At 38.1% G+C, this 19,952-nt stretch overlaps 1 protein-coding gene across 2 annotated transcripts in view; it reads right to left on the reverse strand.

Moving 5' to 3' along the window:
• The window catches only part of RABL3 (RAB, member of RAS oncogene family like 3), a 24,111-nt gene extending 4,248 nt beyond the window's left edge, over positions 1 to 19,863 (reverse strand). Inside the window, exons 1-7 of one of the 2 annotated variants that reach the window (XM_058171225.1) lie at positions 19,729 to 19,863; positions 17,302 to 17,393; positions 15,247 to 15,376; positions 9,544 to 9,658; positions 7,196 to 7,346; positions 4,997 to 5,123; positions 1,302 to 1,375 (exon numbers count right to left, since the gene is read on the reverse strand). In XM_058171225.1, coding sequence (XP_058027208.1) covers positions 1,302 to 1,375; positions 4,997 to 5,123; positions 7,196 to 7,346; positions 9,544 to 9,658; positions 15,247 to 15,376; positions 17,302 to 17,393; positions 19,729 to 19,774 — 735 coding nt within the window. In that variant the 5' untranslated portion in view covers positions 19,775 to 19,863. The remainder of the gene's footprint in view (positions 1 to 1,301; positions 1,376 to 4,996; positions 5,124 to 7,195; positions 7,347 to 9,543; positions 9,659 to 15,246; positions 15,377 to 17,301; positions 17,394 to 19,728) is intronic. The other variant, XM_058171224.1, reaches the window with a different exon arrangement.
• Positions 19,864 to 19,952: the final 89 nt, after the last annotated feature.

The following is a 19,952-nucleotide window of genomic DNA, read 5'->3' on the forward strand; positions in this document are numbered from 1 at the left end:
GGGAATTTTGATCACATGACCATAGGGATGTTGCAGTGGGCATAAGTGTGAAAAACAGTAATAAGTCACTTTTTTTAGTGCTGTTGTAACTTCGTACAATTTCTAAATGAACTGTTGAAAGTCAAGGACTTCCTGTATTAACAAGAAAAGGAATTTTCTTGATCCCTTTTGTTCAATATTTTTTCTGAAGATTAAAGATTAAAGGTGTAGTCTTGTCATAGGTTCTTTTTAGTGATGGTGACAAACTAGACAGACTCTTTTGGCTCTTGCTGAGTAAAAATGCTTTATCATCAAAATAGATTAAAAATAAATTAAGTGCATACATAAACAAGAATGTGATTTTATTTGTTATACTTTTAAACCTTATCTTTTTATAATTCTAGGACTTGGTTCTTCTTTATCCTACAGTAAAACTATGGGAAGGCTGACTATCTAAAGGAAGCATGAAAACATAAGCTACAGATAGCACAACAGCCCTAATAAACAGCTGATCTTATTAGTAAGAGGCTATTAAAAGCATTCCAAATGGAGGTAGTTTTGCTTTTACAAAAGCTGAATAGTCCTGGCTTTTACTTTGGCGCTAAAATAAACATAACAATCCTAATCTAGGTTATGATGTCATTTCTACAGCCCTGATTTTGATAAGGTGTAAGAAAGAGATTAACCAAATGCAGTTCAAGCAATCCAAGTTGAAATACTAAAACAAAGGGCTTAACATTATTGTTAGGCAAATTCAGGTAAAGCACAAAATTGGGGAACTGTGCCAGAACCCTACAATTTCTTCTACTTCCTCAATAGGCTGCTGAACCTAGTTGCATACTCTGAGAGGTTTGTGCAGCTCTTATGCAGTAAAGCAGGGGTGTCAAACTCAATTTCATTGAGGGCCGCATCAGGGTTATATTTGACCTTGGGGGGCCAGGGTGGGTGTGGCCAGGGTGGGCACGGCCAGCTCAACATCACTCATATCGGAGATACCTGTGGCGGTCTGAGCACTCTGCCAGCGAAAACAGGCTCCCAAGCTCCGATTTTGGCTATGACAGCCTCCTGCAACTGTCCGCCAGCGAAAACGGAGCTTAAAGGGCTGCAGGTGGCCCTCCTGAGCTCCTTTTTAGCTGGCAGAGGCACTGCAGGCCAGTCCTTTGCTGTTTCCAGGTCAGCCACACGGGCCAAATCTAAGCACCCCATGGGCCATATCCGGGCCCCAAGGCCTCGACTTTGACACCCCTGCAATAAAGCCTGTTTAATTTAGATCAAGTTGTAGAAGTTTTTCATTCTGTATTCTGTCAAGAATAAAGGCTTACCTTATCAAAAAATCTGCTAAGCTTGACAGCATTGGAGGAACCTGCAGCCAAGTAACGAGGACTTGTACAATCCTGAAAGACCAAAACATCAATTTTGTCTTTAATTTCTTTAATTTGCTCATTGGTAGATAGTCCCTAAAAAGTACAGTGGAGTTTTGAAGTACCATATTTTTTGGTGTATAAGATGCGCTGCCCCCCCCCCAAAAGTGGGTGGAAATGTCTGTGTGTCTTATACAGCCAATGTTGCTGAAGCCCCACCTACCTGCTGACCCCCACCCTTCAGCCTCTGCCTCCAATTTACCTCCTTGCAGCAAACAGCCAGGTCAGCTTCAGTACAGCCTGATTTAGCACAAGCAGTTGATTGGTAGTTGGATCGGCCTCCCAGAATACTGCCTATCAGCTATTCCAGGCTGCAGGGATGGCCTCTGCCTGTCGCTGCCCATCACTGCTGCTGCCTATCGCCACCTCCACATGCCCCATTTTTGGCCTCCACGCATCCCATTTTGGCCCATTCAAGATGGCAGGGATAGGTAGTGGCGGCAGTGATCCCAGCCACTTGGAACGGACCAAAAATGGGGCATGCGGAGGCTGAAAATGGGACACACAGAGGCTGAAAATGGGATGCATGGAGGTGGCGATAGGTGGCAGCAGCGATGGGCGGTGACGGCAGAGATGGGTGATCCCCGCACCCTTGAACAGCTGATAGGCGATATTCTGGGAGGCCGATCCAACCACCTGCTTGTGTGAAACCAGGCTGTGCTGAAGCTGACCAGGCTGTTTGCTGCAAAGGGGTAAATTGCTGGGAGGCAGAGGCAGATTTCCCCCCCCTTATTTTCCCCAAAAGCTAAGTGCGTCTTATACTTCAGAGTGTCTTATAGTCCAAAAAATATGGGTATGTGATACAAGAAAGTGTTCAAATGAACCTACTGTTGCCAATACATCAGGCATTTCTCATAGAATATTTTTTCCAATATGCGGTATTCACTAGAAAAAGCAGAACCAAAGAACGTAATACAACTTTCTTTTTGGGAAGAGAGACACTTGTAGAATATAACCTACCAACTGCTTTCAGATAATTAGAGAGAACTTATCAGACAGCTGTCATTAGTTCCTGAATATTTGAATCTCTGATTTTTTAAAAAACAAATGAACCTCTATGTTTCTCTAGGTGCTCTATTAAATTAACTGGACAATAGTGATTTTTTGAAAACTTTAATCCTTTTTTCATTTTCACTAGCAGCTCTTCACAACTAAAATATATTTCTTTCTTAATTCTTTTTTACACTTAGCATTTTCATTTGTCTATTCATTCCACCAAATACAAGCTGAAGCAGTTTTATTTTCACATCCAACGATAATCATCTTTCTCTCAACATCAGTGTTCTTTCCTTTGGCAGCTTAATATATCTATCCTATTGTAATCTCCCTTCCACCACTGCTGTTATTGGTTACCTGGTTTTGTAAATCATTACTCAGTAGCAATCAATACATTTGTTGCCCCAGAAGACTGAAAACCTGAAGTCTCCATCCCAGAACTACTTGTCAAAAACAAAGCAAGTGCATTTATATACCACCATGTTTCTGACCTACTTATTTAGGCACCTGTGATGAATGATCATTCTTCATCCAGACAGCCAATTTGGTGTGCTGATTAAGGCTTTGGACTAGGAATGGAAAGATCCAGTTCCTAATCCTCCCTCAGCCATGGAAGCTCACTGGCAGCCTTAGGCCAGTGCCAGTCATTCTCTGAGACAAACCTGTCACAGAATGCTGTTGCTGTAGAGCAAAGTAGGAGGACAGAAATATCTGTGATACATTTTTTTAATCATGATTGAAAAAAATAACTTTTTGGAGAAAGGGGAAAGGGGTAGATTGCTAATAAGAAATTCCAGGTAACTGAATAGTAAGTACTAAAATTGAACTATGGCATTCTGCTAGCCATTTTTACAAAATCAAATAAATTGTTATCATCTTCCTTAAATATATAATTCCCAACTTTGTGTTCTCTGATGCTATTAGCTTGCTGTTTCAATACTGTATAATTAGCAATAAATTAATATTTAATTTTTAGAGTAAAAATTAATATCTAGATCTATAAACAAACCTGCGATAAGTGCATCAATATCAATTTAATTAACAAGTTTTATTTTTGTGCTTGACTTCCCTCAAAGAAGCTGAGATGGTAAACTAAATAAATAAATAGCAACCTTTAATTAAAACAAAACCAACAATAATAAAAGGACAGGTGTTGAAGATTTAAATGCGTTGAAGCAAAGTTCGCTTGGATAAAGGAATCTGAGTGACTGTTATCCCTGGCTCCCCTTTTTTGTGGCTCTCCAGTGTGGTTAGAGCGTACTGATCTCATATATCGAACAACATTCTATACAAATTAAAGATGATCTTGACGAAAGTTATTCAGTGGAAGATGTGCTACAGCCTAAGGTTTGCAAGACTTGGATTTCTCAGTCCTGACATGCAGCTATAAATATGTTGGGAAAAACTGTCTTCTGAGCTAGTTACCAATTTTCATCCAACGATAATCATCTTTCTCTCAACATCAGTGTTCTTTCCTTTGGCAGCTTAATATATCTATCCTATTGTAATCTCCCTTCCACCACTGCTGTTATTGGTTACCTGGTTTTGTAAATCATTACTCAGTAGCAATCAATACATTTGTTGCCCCAGAAGACTGAAAACCTGAAGTCTCCATCCCAGAACTACTTGTCAAAAACAAAGCAAGTGCATTTATATACCACCATGTTTCTGACCTACTTATTTAGGCACCTGTGATGAATGATCATTCTCCATCCAGACAGCCAATTTGGTGTGCTGATTAAGGCTTTGGACTAGGAATGGAAAGATCCAGTTCCTAATCCTCCCTCAGCCATGGAAGCTCACTGGCAGCCTTAGGCCAGTGCCAGTCATTCTCTGAGACAAACCTGTCACTGTAGAGCAAAGTAGGAGGACAGAAATATCTGTGATACATTTTTTTAATTATGATTGAAAAAAATAACTTTTTGGAGAAAGGGTAAAGGGGTAGATTGCTAATAAGAAATTCCAGGTAACTGAATAGTAAGTACTAAAATTGAACTATGGCATTCTGCTAGCCATTTTTACAAAATCAAATAAATTGTTATCATCTTCCTTAAATATATAATTCCCAACTTTGTGTTCTCTGATGCTATTAGCTTGCTGTTTCAATACTGTATAATTAGCAATAAATTAATGTTTAATTTTTAGAGTAAAAATTAATATCTAGATCTATAAACAAACCTGCGATAAGTGCATCAATATCAATTTAATTAACAAGTTTTATTTTTGTGCTTGACTTCCCTCAAAGAAGCTGAGATGGTAAACTAAATAAATAAATAGCAACCTTTAATTAAAACAAAACCAACAATAATAAAAGGACAGGTGTTGAAGATTTAAATGCGTTGAAGCAAAGTTCGCTTGGATAAAGGAATCTGAGTGACTGTTATCCCTGGCTCCCCTTTTTTGTGGCTCTCCAGTGTGGTTAGAGCGTACTGATCTCATATATCGAACAACATTCTATACAAATTAAAGATGGTCTTGACGAAAGTCATTCAGTGGAAGATGTGCTACAGCCTAAGGTTTGCAAGACTTGGATTTCTCAATCCTGACATGCAGCTATAAATATGTTGGGAAAAACTGTCTTCTGAGCTAGTTACCTATTTTCATCCTCCCCATGTTAAATCTTGCATAATACACACACTTAGAGCAAATGGAGGATAGATGCTGAGGAGATCCTTGGGCTTTTTTGAAGTTCAAGATATCTGATGCTATGGCACCCTCTGTAGGCAACTGGAAGACAAACTGGCTCAGTTTATAGTTAACTGGAAATACAAGTCTACTAATGGGGCTTTAAGCCTTCTGGTGATCTCATAAGAATCTATGAATGAAGAATTCATATTGTAAGATATTATTATTATTATTTATTCAATTTTTATACCGCCCTTCTCCCGAAGGACTCAGGGCGGTGTACAGCCAAAGTAAAACAAACAGTGCAATATACAATTACAATTATATATTATAATTGTAGATATAGTAATAGCACTTATGTACTGCTTTACAACTCTCTCTAAGCAGTTTACAGAGTCAGCATATTGTGCCCAACAATTTGGGCCCTCATTTTACCAACCTCAGAAGGATGGAAGGCTGAGTCAACCTTGATAAGAGCTGGATCTTTCCATTCCTAGATGATGAGATTTGAACTGCCAAATTGCAGTCAGCCGGCAGTCAGCAGAAGTAGCCTGCAGTACTTCACTCTAACCACGGCACCACCATGGCATATAGACTCTGGATGTGTTTTGAAGAAGTTGAGACTCTGGTCATTCCAGTATTCTTGAGGTCTTCCTCATGAAGGATTGGGGCTCAATTCTATTTAGGTAGAAAAAATGACTTTGGGCTCTATTGTGCTTTGTCAAGGACAAGCACAGTAGTACATATTAGAGGCCTGAATTCAAGATTGGCTAATCCAGTGGTTCTCAACCTTTATAGTGCTGCGACCCCTTTAATACAATTCTCCACGATGTGGCGAACCCTTTATTACAATTCCCCACGATGTGGCGGCCCCAACCATAAAATTATTTTCGTTTTGAATTTATTGCACCTGAAGCCATATTGGCTAGCGATCTGAACTGCTTGCGATTGCCTTGGGGACGGAGGCATTAAAGCGGAGACTTCTCCCCTATTAAGTTTATCGCGCCTGAAGCCAGATTAGGCTAGTGATTGGGAGTGATTGCAGCTGGCTTGAGAGGGAGACATCAGAGCAAAGATTTCTCTCTGTTTTAATTCATCGCGCCTGAAGCCGAATTCGACTAGCGATTTGAAGAGCCTGCAGCTGGCTTGTGGAGTCAACCATTGGAGCGCGATTCTTCGACTCGCAAGTATACTTCCCATATTTCCGATGGTCTTAGCTGACCCCTGGCAAATTGTCATTCGACCCCCAACGGGGTCGCGACCCACAGGTTGAGAACCGCTGGGCTAATCCAATCACTGCTAATCACGAAAAAAAAATATACTGTGTTTGTAGTCTGTTATTGTTCAGGAACCTTGAAACATCCAGCCAGGCAATCACACACCAAGAAAACTTATTTTGGTGGTGTTTAGGGTGTCTGCTGACACCTCCCAAATGAATTTCTAGCATCTGGGACTTCTATTATCTGAAGGACTATTTCAGATTCAAATTTAACTTTATTATGATGCCCCATTTTCATAACTTTATGTAAGACAGCGAGTGTTTGCTATGGGTAAGTTCTATAAGATGGAGCATCAATGGATAATGTTTTGGGAGGCAGGTCAGGATTTGGCACATGAGACATTGATCTTAGGTCATACATCTCTTGAGCCAGACGGGACTTGTTTGAGAGTCAGAATGTCTCTGAAACTCTCATTCCTTTTAGACTACACAGAGAAAATTCTTGAGAACTATTCTGCTGGTGAAATTAGTTTTATGGCCTTGATTTTTAGCAGATGACTGATCTAAATCTGGAAATGCTTTTCTGTTGCAACTTGGAGGAAAATATAAATGTTTACGTCTTGAAATTCTATGGCATAGCCATAGGCAACTGTGAAGCACCAAGTGTCTCTGATGAGAGGAATCTACAAAGGATAAATAAGACTTAAATCATCCCTTACTGCTCTTTACAAAATTGGGAAGGATCAAAGAACTGGCAGGAAAGTTGCTGTGTGGAGTTAGAGGCTCCTAACATTCTTTGATTCTGTCTGCAAGGGGAAAAAATAGCTTGAGGGTACACTCCAGCGATAATGGAAAATGAGCAGGATTTATTTCAGGGAAATGACTATTCTCTGAAATAAATTCATGGCCAACAATAGTATTAATCCAAGCTGACAAAATAAAGGATAACACAAACCAGATTGATTTCTTCTGCACTGAAATCCTCAACCAGAAAAGCAGTTCTACTCAAGACCTCATTGCGTTTTGTCTCTGGGATTTGATCTAATTTTGTTCCTATGACAAGCAGTGGAATCTGGTTATCAGCAAACTGTTCCCGATCATAGTCTCTGTGAAGGAAAGTGAAGATAAGATATAAAGCAGTTTATGAAGTAGTGCAGGTGGCACACTAGCTACAGTTTCCCAAATATACTCCTTTGTCACAGCCATGTATCAAGATTTGCTCTTTCTTGGGGAATGCAACACCATTTTTAAGATGCTTCACCCCAATGCCTGAGTACAAAAGTATTTCCATCATGTCTGGATTTAATTTCAGGATGGTGATCAAGCATGAAAAGTATAAAGTATCACTAAGGAAAATGACAGCAGCAGCACTCTTCAAATTAGCACAGCACGTATTTTATTGAAAGTGTAATGGAATTTTATACCGGATAGGAACCTAAATTTATTTTTAATCATTTATTGCATTTTTTCCCTGCTTAAGATCTCTTACATCACAATATAACAACAAACAAATCTAGGATAGATATGGTAAATGGAAAGTAGAGATAATATACATGTACATGGCACATTTATGAAAATCCAGTGTCAGGCCTGCGAGGTAGGCTAGATCAAGAAACAGTCACTGTAAGGATTCCAAAAATGATACTTTATTGGGGCAGTATATAGTAGCATAATTTTGAAAGCCAGCCCAAGTTTCTCTTAGTTCCATCTTATACTAAACAAAATCAAGATGTGGTTATTTTAAATTTTTTCTCATGCTCCCTTCTATCTCTGGATTGAGCAATCTCTTGAGCAATCTCTTTTTAATGGAATGGATTGCTCCTTCCTTTCTCCCTTAACAGCTATCTCATATCTGCCCTAAGGTTAGTTCTCTGGTCCTTTACATCAACATTCAGCCCGAGTTTTAGGAAGCTACATGTATGTTAAGTCCTCCATTGCAAAGGCAGGATCTGATCACCTTGGAAATGTAGCTACAATAGTGGAATTCTTTTATACAGTCTCTTTAAACTACCCAAATATCCAGAAAAAAGCTACCATTTGCACTAGCATCCACATGAACCAAGAAGATTAAAATGGGGCAGACCTCTACCTTTCATAAACCATTGAAGACCTGGCTTTTCTTCCAAGGGCTGGGATGAGCTGTCTGCCTATTGGAAGCTTGACTTCATGCCAGGTTTTGTATTTGGTTGTTATAGTTTTAATATGGTCTTTATGTTGTTTTAATTTTTTTAAATTTGCATTTATATCCTTCCCTTCTCCGAAGACTCAGGGCGGTTTACACTATGTTAGCAATAGTCTTCATCCTATTTGTATATTTATATACAAAATCATCTTATTGCCCCCAACAATCTGGGTCCTCATTTTACCTACCTTATAAAGGATGGAAGGCTGAATCAACCTTGGGCCTGGTGGGACTAAGGCTGCAGTAATTGCAAGCAGCTGTGTTAATAACAGACTATCTTACCAGTCTGAGCCACAGAGGCCCCAAATTTTCGAATGGGAGCCGCGCAGTTTGTTGTAAGATGGGAGAATATAAAAAATATTTTAAATGAATGAATGAATGAATAAATAAGGTCAAATTGATTTCATCTCTAGTTTTCAACATTCTATAATCTGACAATGGGATCAATTTTTTCTGTTAAGTGCTCTTTAGCACTTCAGCAATCTTCTATTTTCCTATCTCCAAATCCCCCCAAATCTGGGGAAAAGAGTCTGTTTCTATTATTTTTAATTATATAGTTTTCATTATTAAAATGTATTCAGTGCAAAGCTATGAATCATTTTAATGAATTAGATGTTCAGTTATTCAGGAAATAAATTCTGACTAGCCGTGAACATTAGCCAAAACTGATGTATTTATCCCAAAGGTGTTTTTCAAAAGGCAACTGTACTTTGTTTTTTCCTTGAAGACATTTCACTTCTCATCCAAGAAGCTTCTTCAGATCTGACTGAATGGTGGGAAATTGAAAAACACCATTGGACAACCATGACCTGGATGATTGTTGATTTCCATAAACAATGTATTTTTCCTATTCTACTTTGTAAAGTTGAATGTATTTAGATGTATTTTGCTATTAAAACTGTCGGACACTGCTACTTCTTATATATGAAACACAAACTATGACTTTCACACAGCCTTTAAGGACAGATTTCTAAAGAGAATATTGCTAGAGGAGGCGGACCTTCTTTTTTCTGACAGAAAAGAGCCTACCCATTTTCAAAATCTTACAACATGTCATCCCTCCATCTAATTCACATGGTTATCACAATGATAGTGGATGGCTGTATATTCTGCCTACTTACCCATTTGTCACCAGGACGCTAGATGGAGTCACATCTTTGTTGAGAGCTTCCAAAGACCATCGATACAAGTTTTGGGAGGACTTTTTGTTGGTTAAATCATGCACTAAAATGATTCCTAAGTAAGAAAAGTTTTTTAATTTTTTTCCTGAAAATTAGCAAAAGCATATTGAAAGACATAACAATTATAGAAACAAAGCCAGGTCTCAAAAGAGCACAAAAATGAAGTATTTATTCAACCTCTCATTAAGGACAGAATTAGAATGAAAGCTAACCATGTTTAGAAGTAAACTATTGTAGAAGATAATTAAAAAGCCAGTTTTGTCTAACAAACAAGGTTATAAACTCAATTATGATGCATTATGAAGTAATCAGCCATCCTGAAGCAATCAGCTAGGCCAAGGGAATTTGATGGATTAGTTGGAAAATAAAAAAGAATTATGTAAGGAAACAGTACTAAGGCCTGAGCTGGAAGGATTTTGGTTTAGATATGATAGCACTATATAATGAACCATAGAACTGAATGCTGCAATGTAATTGGGAGTGGGAGGCACCGTTTATTGGTGGTTCTCCTCCTATCTCTCCGACCGGTCGCAGACGGTGTTGACAGGGGGGCAGAGGTCGTCCGCGAGGCGCCTCACTTGTGGGGTTCCTCAGGGGTCGATTCTCTCGCCTACCCTGTTCAACATCTATATGAAGCTGCTGGGTGAGGTCATCAGTGGTTTCGGGGTGAGTTATCATCTGTACGCTGATGATACTCAGCTGTACTTTTCCACCCCGGACCACCCCAACGAAGCGGTCGAAGTGCTGTCCCGGTGCCTGGAAGCTGTACTGGTCTGGATGGGGAGAAACAGACTCAAGCTCAATCCCTCCAAGACGGAGTGGCTGTGGATGCCGGCACCCCGGTACAGTCAGCTGCATCTGCAGCTGACTGTTGGGGGTGAGTTAGTGGCCCCAAAGGAGGTGGTTCGCAACTTGGGCGTCCTCCTGGATGGAAGGCTGTCCTTTGATGAACATCTGGCGGCCGTCTCCAGGAGGGCCTTTTACCAAGTCCGCTTGGTCCGCCAGTTGCGTCCCTTCCTTGACCGGGATGCCTTATGCACAGTCACTCACGCTCTGGTTACGTCTCGGTTGGATTACTGCAATGCTCTCTACATGGGGCTGCCCTTGAGGTACACCCGGAGGCTGCAGTTAGTCGAGAATGCGGCTGCGCGAGTAGTAATGGGAGCCGCTCGTGGCTCCCACGTAACACCACTGCTCCGTAGTCTGCACTGGCTTCCTGTGGTCTTTCGGGTGCGCTTCAAGATTTTGGTTACCACCTTTAAAGCGCTCCATGGCTTAGGACCCGGGTACTTACGAGACCGCCTGCTGTTACCCTATGCCTCCCACCGACCCGTACGCTCTCATAGAGAGGGTCTCCTCAGGGTGTCATCCGCCAAACAGTGTCGGCTGGCGGCCCCCAGGGGTAGGGCCTTCTCTGTGGGAGCATCGACGCTCTGGAATGAACTCCCCCCTGGCCTACGTCAAGTGCCTGATCTTCGGACCTTCCGTCGTGAGCTAAAAACATACTTATTTACTCAAGCGGGACTGGCATAATAGTTTGATTTTACATTGGGGTTTTATTAATATTCTTAAATATTTTAAATTTAAATTTTAATTATTAGCCGTTTTTGTAATTTTGCTATGTTTTAATTTGTTTTAATTGTACATATCTTGTATTTTATATCTGGCTGAGTCCTTCGGGAGAAGGGCGGTATAAAAATTTAATAAATAATAATAATAATAATAATAAATAATAATGAACCATAGAACTGAATGCTGCAATGTAATTTTTTTCAGTTCGTTGACTGCTCTTCCCTAACTGACTTTCTTGAACTGAAAGGCCTATAAGCATGTTCCCTGTTTTAATAAGACCTTGTCCCCAAGTTCTTGCACAGTATTGCTTTCCTGGTTATTTTGGGGTTTTGGTTTATACCTTAGTCTTAAGTTCCTACAAAAAAATGAAATGTTATTAGGTCTAACCTCCTAGAAAAATTCCTGCTTCTAATTCCCAATCACTTCAAATCAAATGCTATTAGCTATACAATTACTAGATACTGTTCATGGATTCAATCTTTTTCAAATGAAGATGCAACTATTTCAGCAATAAAAGTTATGTAAAACTAAACAATAAAAATTATGTATTATTATTCTGGAATATTATAAAAATGAAAGATAGTTTAAAAAACTTTGTTAAAATGATCAAAGAAATAATAGCAACAATTACTTTTTCTTCCCCATCTTTTTTTTTTTAGTTTAAATCTGAGGGACTTTCCTTAATTCTACTTTTATAATTCTCAATAACAGAAATTCTCAAAGTGATATATTATAGTTAAAGCGTTCAAAAAAGTAAGCTATGTAAATCGATGTAAAAAACTTCAGAGAAAACAGTATACAAGCAAAAATCACAATTCAAACTAAAGTAAAAATCTGCAATAACATGTCTGGACCAGAGAATTTTACCACTGCTGGAATTTTACTAAATGTGGGATCTAACTTACAATAGATGTCAGCAATTTATTTTCAAAGAAATAAAAGGTATAGAAATAAAAGAAACAAAGAAAGACAAAGAATAAGAAAAAAATGTAAGAACAATCTTTTCCAAATTTAATTTAAGGTGGCAGGAATACATCTAGCTGGAAATTCCAGATAAAGAGAAGACCACATTGCATCACTGAAGACAGGACCAGACACATATATGTCTGGATGGATTTCAATTGAAAAGAAAATATCAGAGAACCCAGAGGCTCATTCACAAAGTTAAAAACAAGCGAAGGAATAGCACAGATAATGGGAAACTGACCTTCTTGCGGCTGGGGGTGGAGGGCAAATGCCATGGATAAGTCTAATAGAACCAACACTGATTTTCCCATTGCAGTGGCCCACGTTAATGCTGACTTGGTAGAATAAGCCACATGAAACCGAGATTAAAATGGGTCAGTGAATTTATTTAACTGATAGAAAAGAACAGAATTTTTTAGAATAGAATTTTTTATTGGCCAAGTATGATTGGACACACAAGGAATGCTCTCAGTGAACATAAAAGAAAAGATATATTCATCAAGAATCATAATATTATAATCATAATCTTATTTAACTGATAAACAATTAAAAAGCTGGAAGAGAATAACTACCTCAATAATCTCAGATGAAAAAGAATGAATGAAAGCTAAACAAACTGAACCAATCAGGAAACCTTTCAAAAGAGAGAGAGAGAAATGATAGGTATATTTTGGGTGTCTGGAAAAAATCCTGCCATAAGTGAACAATTGATCAGCATACTTAAAAATACCAGAAAAATGTCATTTCATCAAAAACAATGGAAAAAAGGAAAAGAACTTCTGTAACTATTTTAATTGCCATTACTTGAGTAACTAGAAAAAAAGAAAAACTTTAAGGAAGAACAATTTGCAGCATCAGAAATAGCACATAAGCCCTGCATACAGATGGATAACTGGAGCCTCTTGATTTTAGACAAAAAAGTTCTCAAATGTAAATAGCAGAGATGACAATATAAAGACCTCAACATAGTAAGAAAGTGTCATGTAGATTTGGCTTCAGCTGCAATTAGATTCTGGTAATTTTGCTAGGTTTGTTCCAAAAATATAAAAAACTAGTAAGAGCAGATGGCCCCATTCTACACTTCTAATTGAGTTTATGTATGAGTGTATTAAGTGAATCACCATGGTTCAGTGCAACATCACATGATTGCCATTTGTGACTTCCTGCTAGCATCCCACTCACTTTGCTTGTTGGAAGCTGCGTGTGAAGGTTGCAAATTATTATTATTATTATTATTATTATTATTATTATTATTATTATTATTATTATTATTATTATTATTATTATTATTTATTTGATTTTTATACCGCCCTTCTCCTGAAGGACTCAGGGCAGTGTACAGGCAGAATAAAACAAACAATACAAAATACAATTTAAATGCAATTTAAAAAACTTTTTTAAATTAGCCTAACAATTTAAAAATTTACCATACACTAAAAAACCCCATTTAAAATTAATAAAATTTGACATTTAAAATTCAATTTAAGCCAGCCCCGCGCGGATAAAAAGGTGTGTCTTCAGTTCGCGGCGAAAAGTCCGAAGGTCAGGTATTTGGTGTAAACCTGGGGGAAGCTCGTTCCAGAGTGTGGGAGCCCCCACAGAGAAGGCCCTTCCCCTGGGGGCCGCCAGCCGACATTGTTTGGCGGACGGCACCCTGAGAAGTCCCTCTCTGTGAGAGCGTACGGGTTGGTGGGAGGCATGTGGTAACAGCAGACGGTCCCGTAGGTACCCAGGCCCTAAGCCATGATCACAGGACTTGGGACACTGCAACTGTCATAAATGCATGCTAGTTGCCATGCAACTGAATCATGATCACATGACCACAAAAATATTGTGACAGCCACAAGTTTGAAGCCTGGTCATGAATCTCCTTTTTCAGCACTATCATAATTTTGAACAGTTGCTGAATAAACAGTTGGTAAGCAAGGAATATCTTCTTCAGATTTTTTAATATTGATATTATATAAACTATTTATATTTTCAAATGTTTTTGAAAACAAAAATAATCTGAACAGTGAAGCAAAAATGTATCATTTATAATTCCTTAAATATTTTTACCAAATTATAATTTAATGTGATAAAAATGGACATTCCTAATTTCATGGGGAATAAACAAATCAACTACATTCAACTGCAACTGAATTTAAATTAAACCAAATTTAGTTTTTTCCTTGTTTCTGCAGTTTCTGAACTACAGTCATTCAATTGTGCACCAATGCAAGTTAAGTCCCTACCTAATCAAATTGATCAGATAGAAGAAGTAATTGATTAGATACAAGAAATATTTGCACCATCCTTCATTGTACTATTCTGTAAGGCATGCTGGCCAATGTAATTCAAGGCTGGCAGAAAGAAAGGAAGGACACTGAGCCAAAAAAATCGACCCCTGATTAGCATACATTATGTATCACTTGTGCATAAAAGCAAACTAAAAAAATAATACTGAAATACTGGATTGTATCTGAAATATGATTATAAGATCTATACATGAAATCGCACTAAACCTCTGGGTGACCATCAATGGGTGGTATTTGATAACAATTCACATGCTAGTCCTAATTCAAATTTAGAATAGAATATCTTCTGCTCCAAGTATATGTACCTAAAGATTAAGACATCTGATAGGAATAGTTGGTATTCTACTTTGAAATTAGTATTGGTTATGCATTATTTCATAATTGCATGAATATAAATAAAGAATGGCCCAGGAATCTTTAAGGTACATATATGTGGCAGTGATACAGATATAGAATATATACAAGTTCATAAATTGCCTCCAGGCAAGATGGATGGCATGTAAATTGAATAAATAAATGTAAATGAATAAATAAATTTAATCCATTGCAAACTAGAATGTACTGGTTTTCAAATAAACATTATGAATAATAAATATACCCAGAACCCTGTTCAGGAAAAAAGTTAAACAAATTTGTTGACACTTGCAAATATACATTGTAGCCAAGAAAGTAAAGTATTTGAAATTGAAATTCAACTATAACTGTTCTTTAATGTAAAATTCTTGTTTGCAATATTTACGGAACAGAGTCTACATAAATTAAACCAAGTTCTGTAGAATGTAATAGATCTTAAAAATGCATCCATTACCATTAACTGAATTGTAAAACATAAGACGTGTGCTTTTCACACTACTAGCACTGCCTACAGAACCACCAACATCCCATAATTCGATGAAGTAGATCTTTTCCTCTGGAGTTCCTTCTTTGTAGTCATGAATCTGGCAACAAGAAACCACATAGCATAAATAAATTTAAAATAAAAGGAAATTAAAATCAGCATTCCACTACATAATGAAGTACCTCTATAGAACATAGTAAAGGTGGTCTAAGGAGATAGTTAGTTAGGTTCAGCAATGAGTTTCTAAGAATGCAGCTTCTTTAGCCTATGCACGCTATACCTATAGTAGAGTGTTTTTTTTCCAAAAGGTAATTTAAGTAACAAGGTGACATGTTCCTTAATGGGAAAAGCAGAAAATAAGCACTTTCCTGAAGATACTTGCTGTATTATATTTACTTATTCTGATGAAAAAATCCAAACATGTTTTTTTATGGAGAATGAATTATCTGCATTTAGCTTTTATGGGGAGAGAGAATGTATACAAAATATCTGGCACATCTATCAATATAGGAGTGTGAGATGTATGTACACACAAAACATACATGCAGACATATAGGCTGCATAAATCATTTGGAGGAATCATTTAACTTGGCGGTCCCTTTATTACCAATTTTGGTGGGAAAAAATTAATTGCATGAATATACATATGAAGATGATCTGCAAGAGCCCTCAAAGCAGCTGCACTAAATCTTCAGGTGAATGCAACCATTATGACATCTGTTAAGTGCCATTTTACTTACAATTTGCTCAAATACACCCCAAATAGTTCACATAGATCTAATTAATTTTTACATGCGTGCTAATACTACAGATAAATTAAAAATAACCTGTGTCAAAGTATAATAAGAAAAGAATACACTACAAAAAAAAAACCTGTACTACAAACACAATCTCATGATCATTTTTTCCTGCTCTTTCTGTCTCCAGAACTCTACTCAACAATTAGCTTTGCAACTTTTCTGTTTTCTGGTCAGAGAATGCTTCAAAAGGAAGCCTGGTTAGTAGCTATTCATTATTTGCCCCTAAGAATAATTTTGTATTCAGAAACATTTTTTTGAAATAAAAGATGGTTAAATATGTCTTGGCAGCCAATCAGTATAAAACATCATCTTTCAAAGAATTACCTGACCACTGTACTCTCCACAAGAACTATAATGAGGATCACAGAATCATAATATAGTTGCAAAAAATCTGGAAATATAATTTTTCCACTCTTTGGCCAATATTTTTCTACTTTTATTCAATTCTCACTGATTTTATATACAGTACATGTACATCTCTTTTCCTAATTTTTATTGCATATTTTTGCAAAGATGCAGAAGAAAACAGAATATCAGTTATAGAAAACACCTGCAAGTCTATGAATATTTAAATACCCCCTAGGCCCGTGATGAGGAACCTATGGCACGCGGGCCAGAGGTGGCACTCAGCGCTCTCTCTGATTGCACACGAGCCATCACCCCAGTTCAGCTGCGCCTCCCATTGGCCAGCTGGTCTTCGAGTCTCTGCCGTGCATATGCAGTGATGGGGCACTGTGGAGGCCGTACATACATGCTCAGGGGGCAGGGCACATGCAGGGGCCATGCACACATTGTATTTTCGGGGTTCGGGCACGCGCTTTGGGCATTCGGTCTGGAAAACATTAACCATCACTGCCCTAGGCCATCATATTTTAAGTTTAAACGTGCCTGGGATAAGCGTCTTTCCATCATCCAACAAAAATTAAAATAATTAAAAATAATAAATTAAAAAGTAAACAAAAAAACCCCTCAAGGAGTAGACTTGATGGACCATTAGGTCTTTTTCTGTTGTCCATTTTCTGTTTCTATATTTCTATATTGCTTTCCTTCTTACCTCCACTTCTGGCCATGGTTAGTTATCAATAATGGGTAATGCTCATCAACTAAATGATACTCTTACATTGCAATTATGCTTTACTTCTGCAGTGAAATGTCACTAATTTTCTGTATGTAAAATATATTATTTCAAAGACAGTATCACAAATTATCAGGTGTTTCCACATACACGAACATCAACAGAGCAGCCCACAGTCCAGGATGGATTTCCCAGCATCTGATTGTGACATAATAGGTGAACAAGTGATGATTTTCCCACACCTGAAACAAAATAATAAAATAAACCTTCATAACTAACAAACATTTCTGCTGTCATTTAAGTTTTGCTATATAACTGAAATTAAATAGGAACAAACCACCCTAGATAGCTCTTATAGTGTCTCCTACTTGAACAGGGAGTTGGACTAAAAGACCTCCAAGGTCCTTTCCAATTCTGTCATTCTATGTTCTATGTAACGTGCAAAAATTAGATTCAGTATTGTACAAGTTGGATTTTCCAGAAAATGATAGACTAGATTGTTTGTCCTATATCTTCAAATGATTGGAATCTGATCTTCCATGTTTGACATATTTATTAATAGCATTAGAGGAGTATGTCATAACTGATGGCAGCCTGTAGGTAACTTGGCTTATCTTGAATAAATCTAAATAGATCTGTGGTGGAGTATACGGGTAAGAGGATGCAGTGGCAGTGGCTTAATGATGCTGGAACTGTTGCCCAGAAATTATTTGCACTTTGGCGGTTCAAGCCTGGCTCTATAAGATGGAGTGAACTCCTGCTCCTTGATCCCTAGCTCCTGCCCATCCACCAGTTCAAAAGCATGCAATATTGTAAGTAGATAAATGGATAATACTTCAGTGGGAAAAACCTAGCTACATTCATATATGCAGAGAGCAGAAGCCAGCACTGAACCTGGCCAGACATGAGGCATCATGACACAGGGTGAGGTGACGCAAAAGCAGCAGAGGAGTCTGGAAGAGCCAGTAACCCAAGTGCCATTGGTTAATTAATGTAAAGCTAGTTCGCCCCCTGCAGTGCTTCAAAGATAGATGGGCAAGTGTCAAAGAGAATAAACAAGCAATTTGGCCATCAGGACTGCTTTGTGTCTGGCATGTGTAGATTTCCCTGCCATTGTACACTAAATAAATAAACAAACAAACAAACAAACTGCTAAGTAAAAATATGGTTTGTGTTTGTACTCTATTCTCTTTTGTTGTTTTGTCACTGTATTTAAGGTTGATTTGACTTAATATTCAAAACCAGTTGCGGGGAGGCGGGCACCATATAAATTTGATATATTATTTCTGTTCATAATCATCATACTTTAGCAGTCCTACAGTGAGTAAGGGGCTGAGCTGATTATTTCTGTGATCCCTTCCAACTCTGGGATTCTATATTCTTGATAGCTTTAATAGGGTAGAAAGACTAAATGAAATTTAATACAGGCAAATGCAAAGTTCTTTACTTCACTCAAGTATCAAATACATAGGCACAGAATGACATATGAAACAAATTACAATAGGATATCATCATATATTTTATTTTGCTGAATGAGTTGGAAATGCTTTAATCTAGATCAGTGGTTCCCAACCTTTTTTTGGCCATGCCCCACCTAAGCATCTCTAAAATTCTGATGCCCTTTCCCCCGACATATAATTCTTACTTTACTCAAAAAGTGCACTCTACTCACACGGAGGAAGCCTAAAAGGCCATTAACTTGGTTTAAACAAGGTTCAAATCGCCCCCATTAAAAACCACTGATCTAGATTCTTGTACTAAGCAGGAGGACAGATTCAGTGGTAAAAATGGCTCTTTCCAATTCCTGGATTCTATTGCACCCAGAAATATCTTAACAGTTCTCTACGTCCTAAAAATTGGTGGGGGGGGGGCAGGCGAGAGTATTATTATTATTAATTAAATTATATCTCCCTCATCTTGCCTAAAGGTGACTCTCAGAGGCTTACCAATCATTAAAACACCAATAAAATTTTAAAACAATGTAGTCACATCACTTGATTTAAATGACAACGATGGGGAGGAAGGGAGCAAAATGCACATGGGAAGGAGCTGGGGTCTTATCTTGGTCCATTAACCTACTGCAGAATGATGACACCCACCAATAGTTATTGCAAACACACTATACGCAAATATGTTTGTATGAAGGGCTAATGTTTCTGCAACTGCACCTCTGTAGTATGTTAGTTTGAGAAACAAACATCTTAAATAAGTGCGATCGTAGAAACATTTTTGAAACTCTTATACCATCGCGTGCTATCGCGTTACATTTACATACACAGCAGAGCATAGATCTAAAACTCTAACTGCACGAGACCAGTTGAGACGGGAAATACAATATGGATGCGTTAAACAACCACACTTTCTAGAAATCAGAAAAAAAAATAGCTGTATTGTCTGTTACACAGTTTTTTGTTCTGTTTTCTGAAGAAACCATTTTAAGCAGGAAAGAAATTCCAAATAACAGCCAATTTGGAGTCCTGCTATATTATTTTTCCCCCTTGCCATATAGAGCAGCAGAGCGTGGTTCTTCTTCGTGGACGATGGCTGCAGTCGCTCCTCACGCCCTCACCCACTCACCTGAATCACCCAACACAAGCACCTTCACCCTTTCTAAGGCAGCCATTTTTTTTCCCTTCAGGGGCAATTACCAGAAGAAGGTACCGACGTAGGCCGCCTCTCCACTTTCATTCTTCCTAAAATAGACCAACCAGAAATCGATTCGTACAAGCTTATCTCCTATTGGCCGATCGCACACTCTTTTCATTCCAATTGGCCCCAAGAGCAGCGGGGGTGGGGAGGCA

Source organism: Ahaetulla prasina, chromosome 2, assembly GCF_028640845.1.
Source record: "Ahaetulla prasina isolate Xishuangbanna chromosome 2, ASM2864084v1, whole genome shotgun sequence".
Lineage (NCBI taxonomy): Eukaryota > Metazoa > Chordata > Lepidosauria > Squamata > Colubridae > Ahaetulla > Ahaetulla prasina.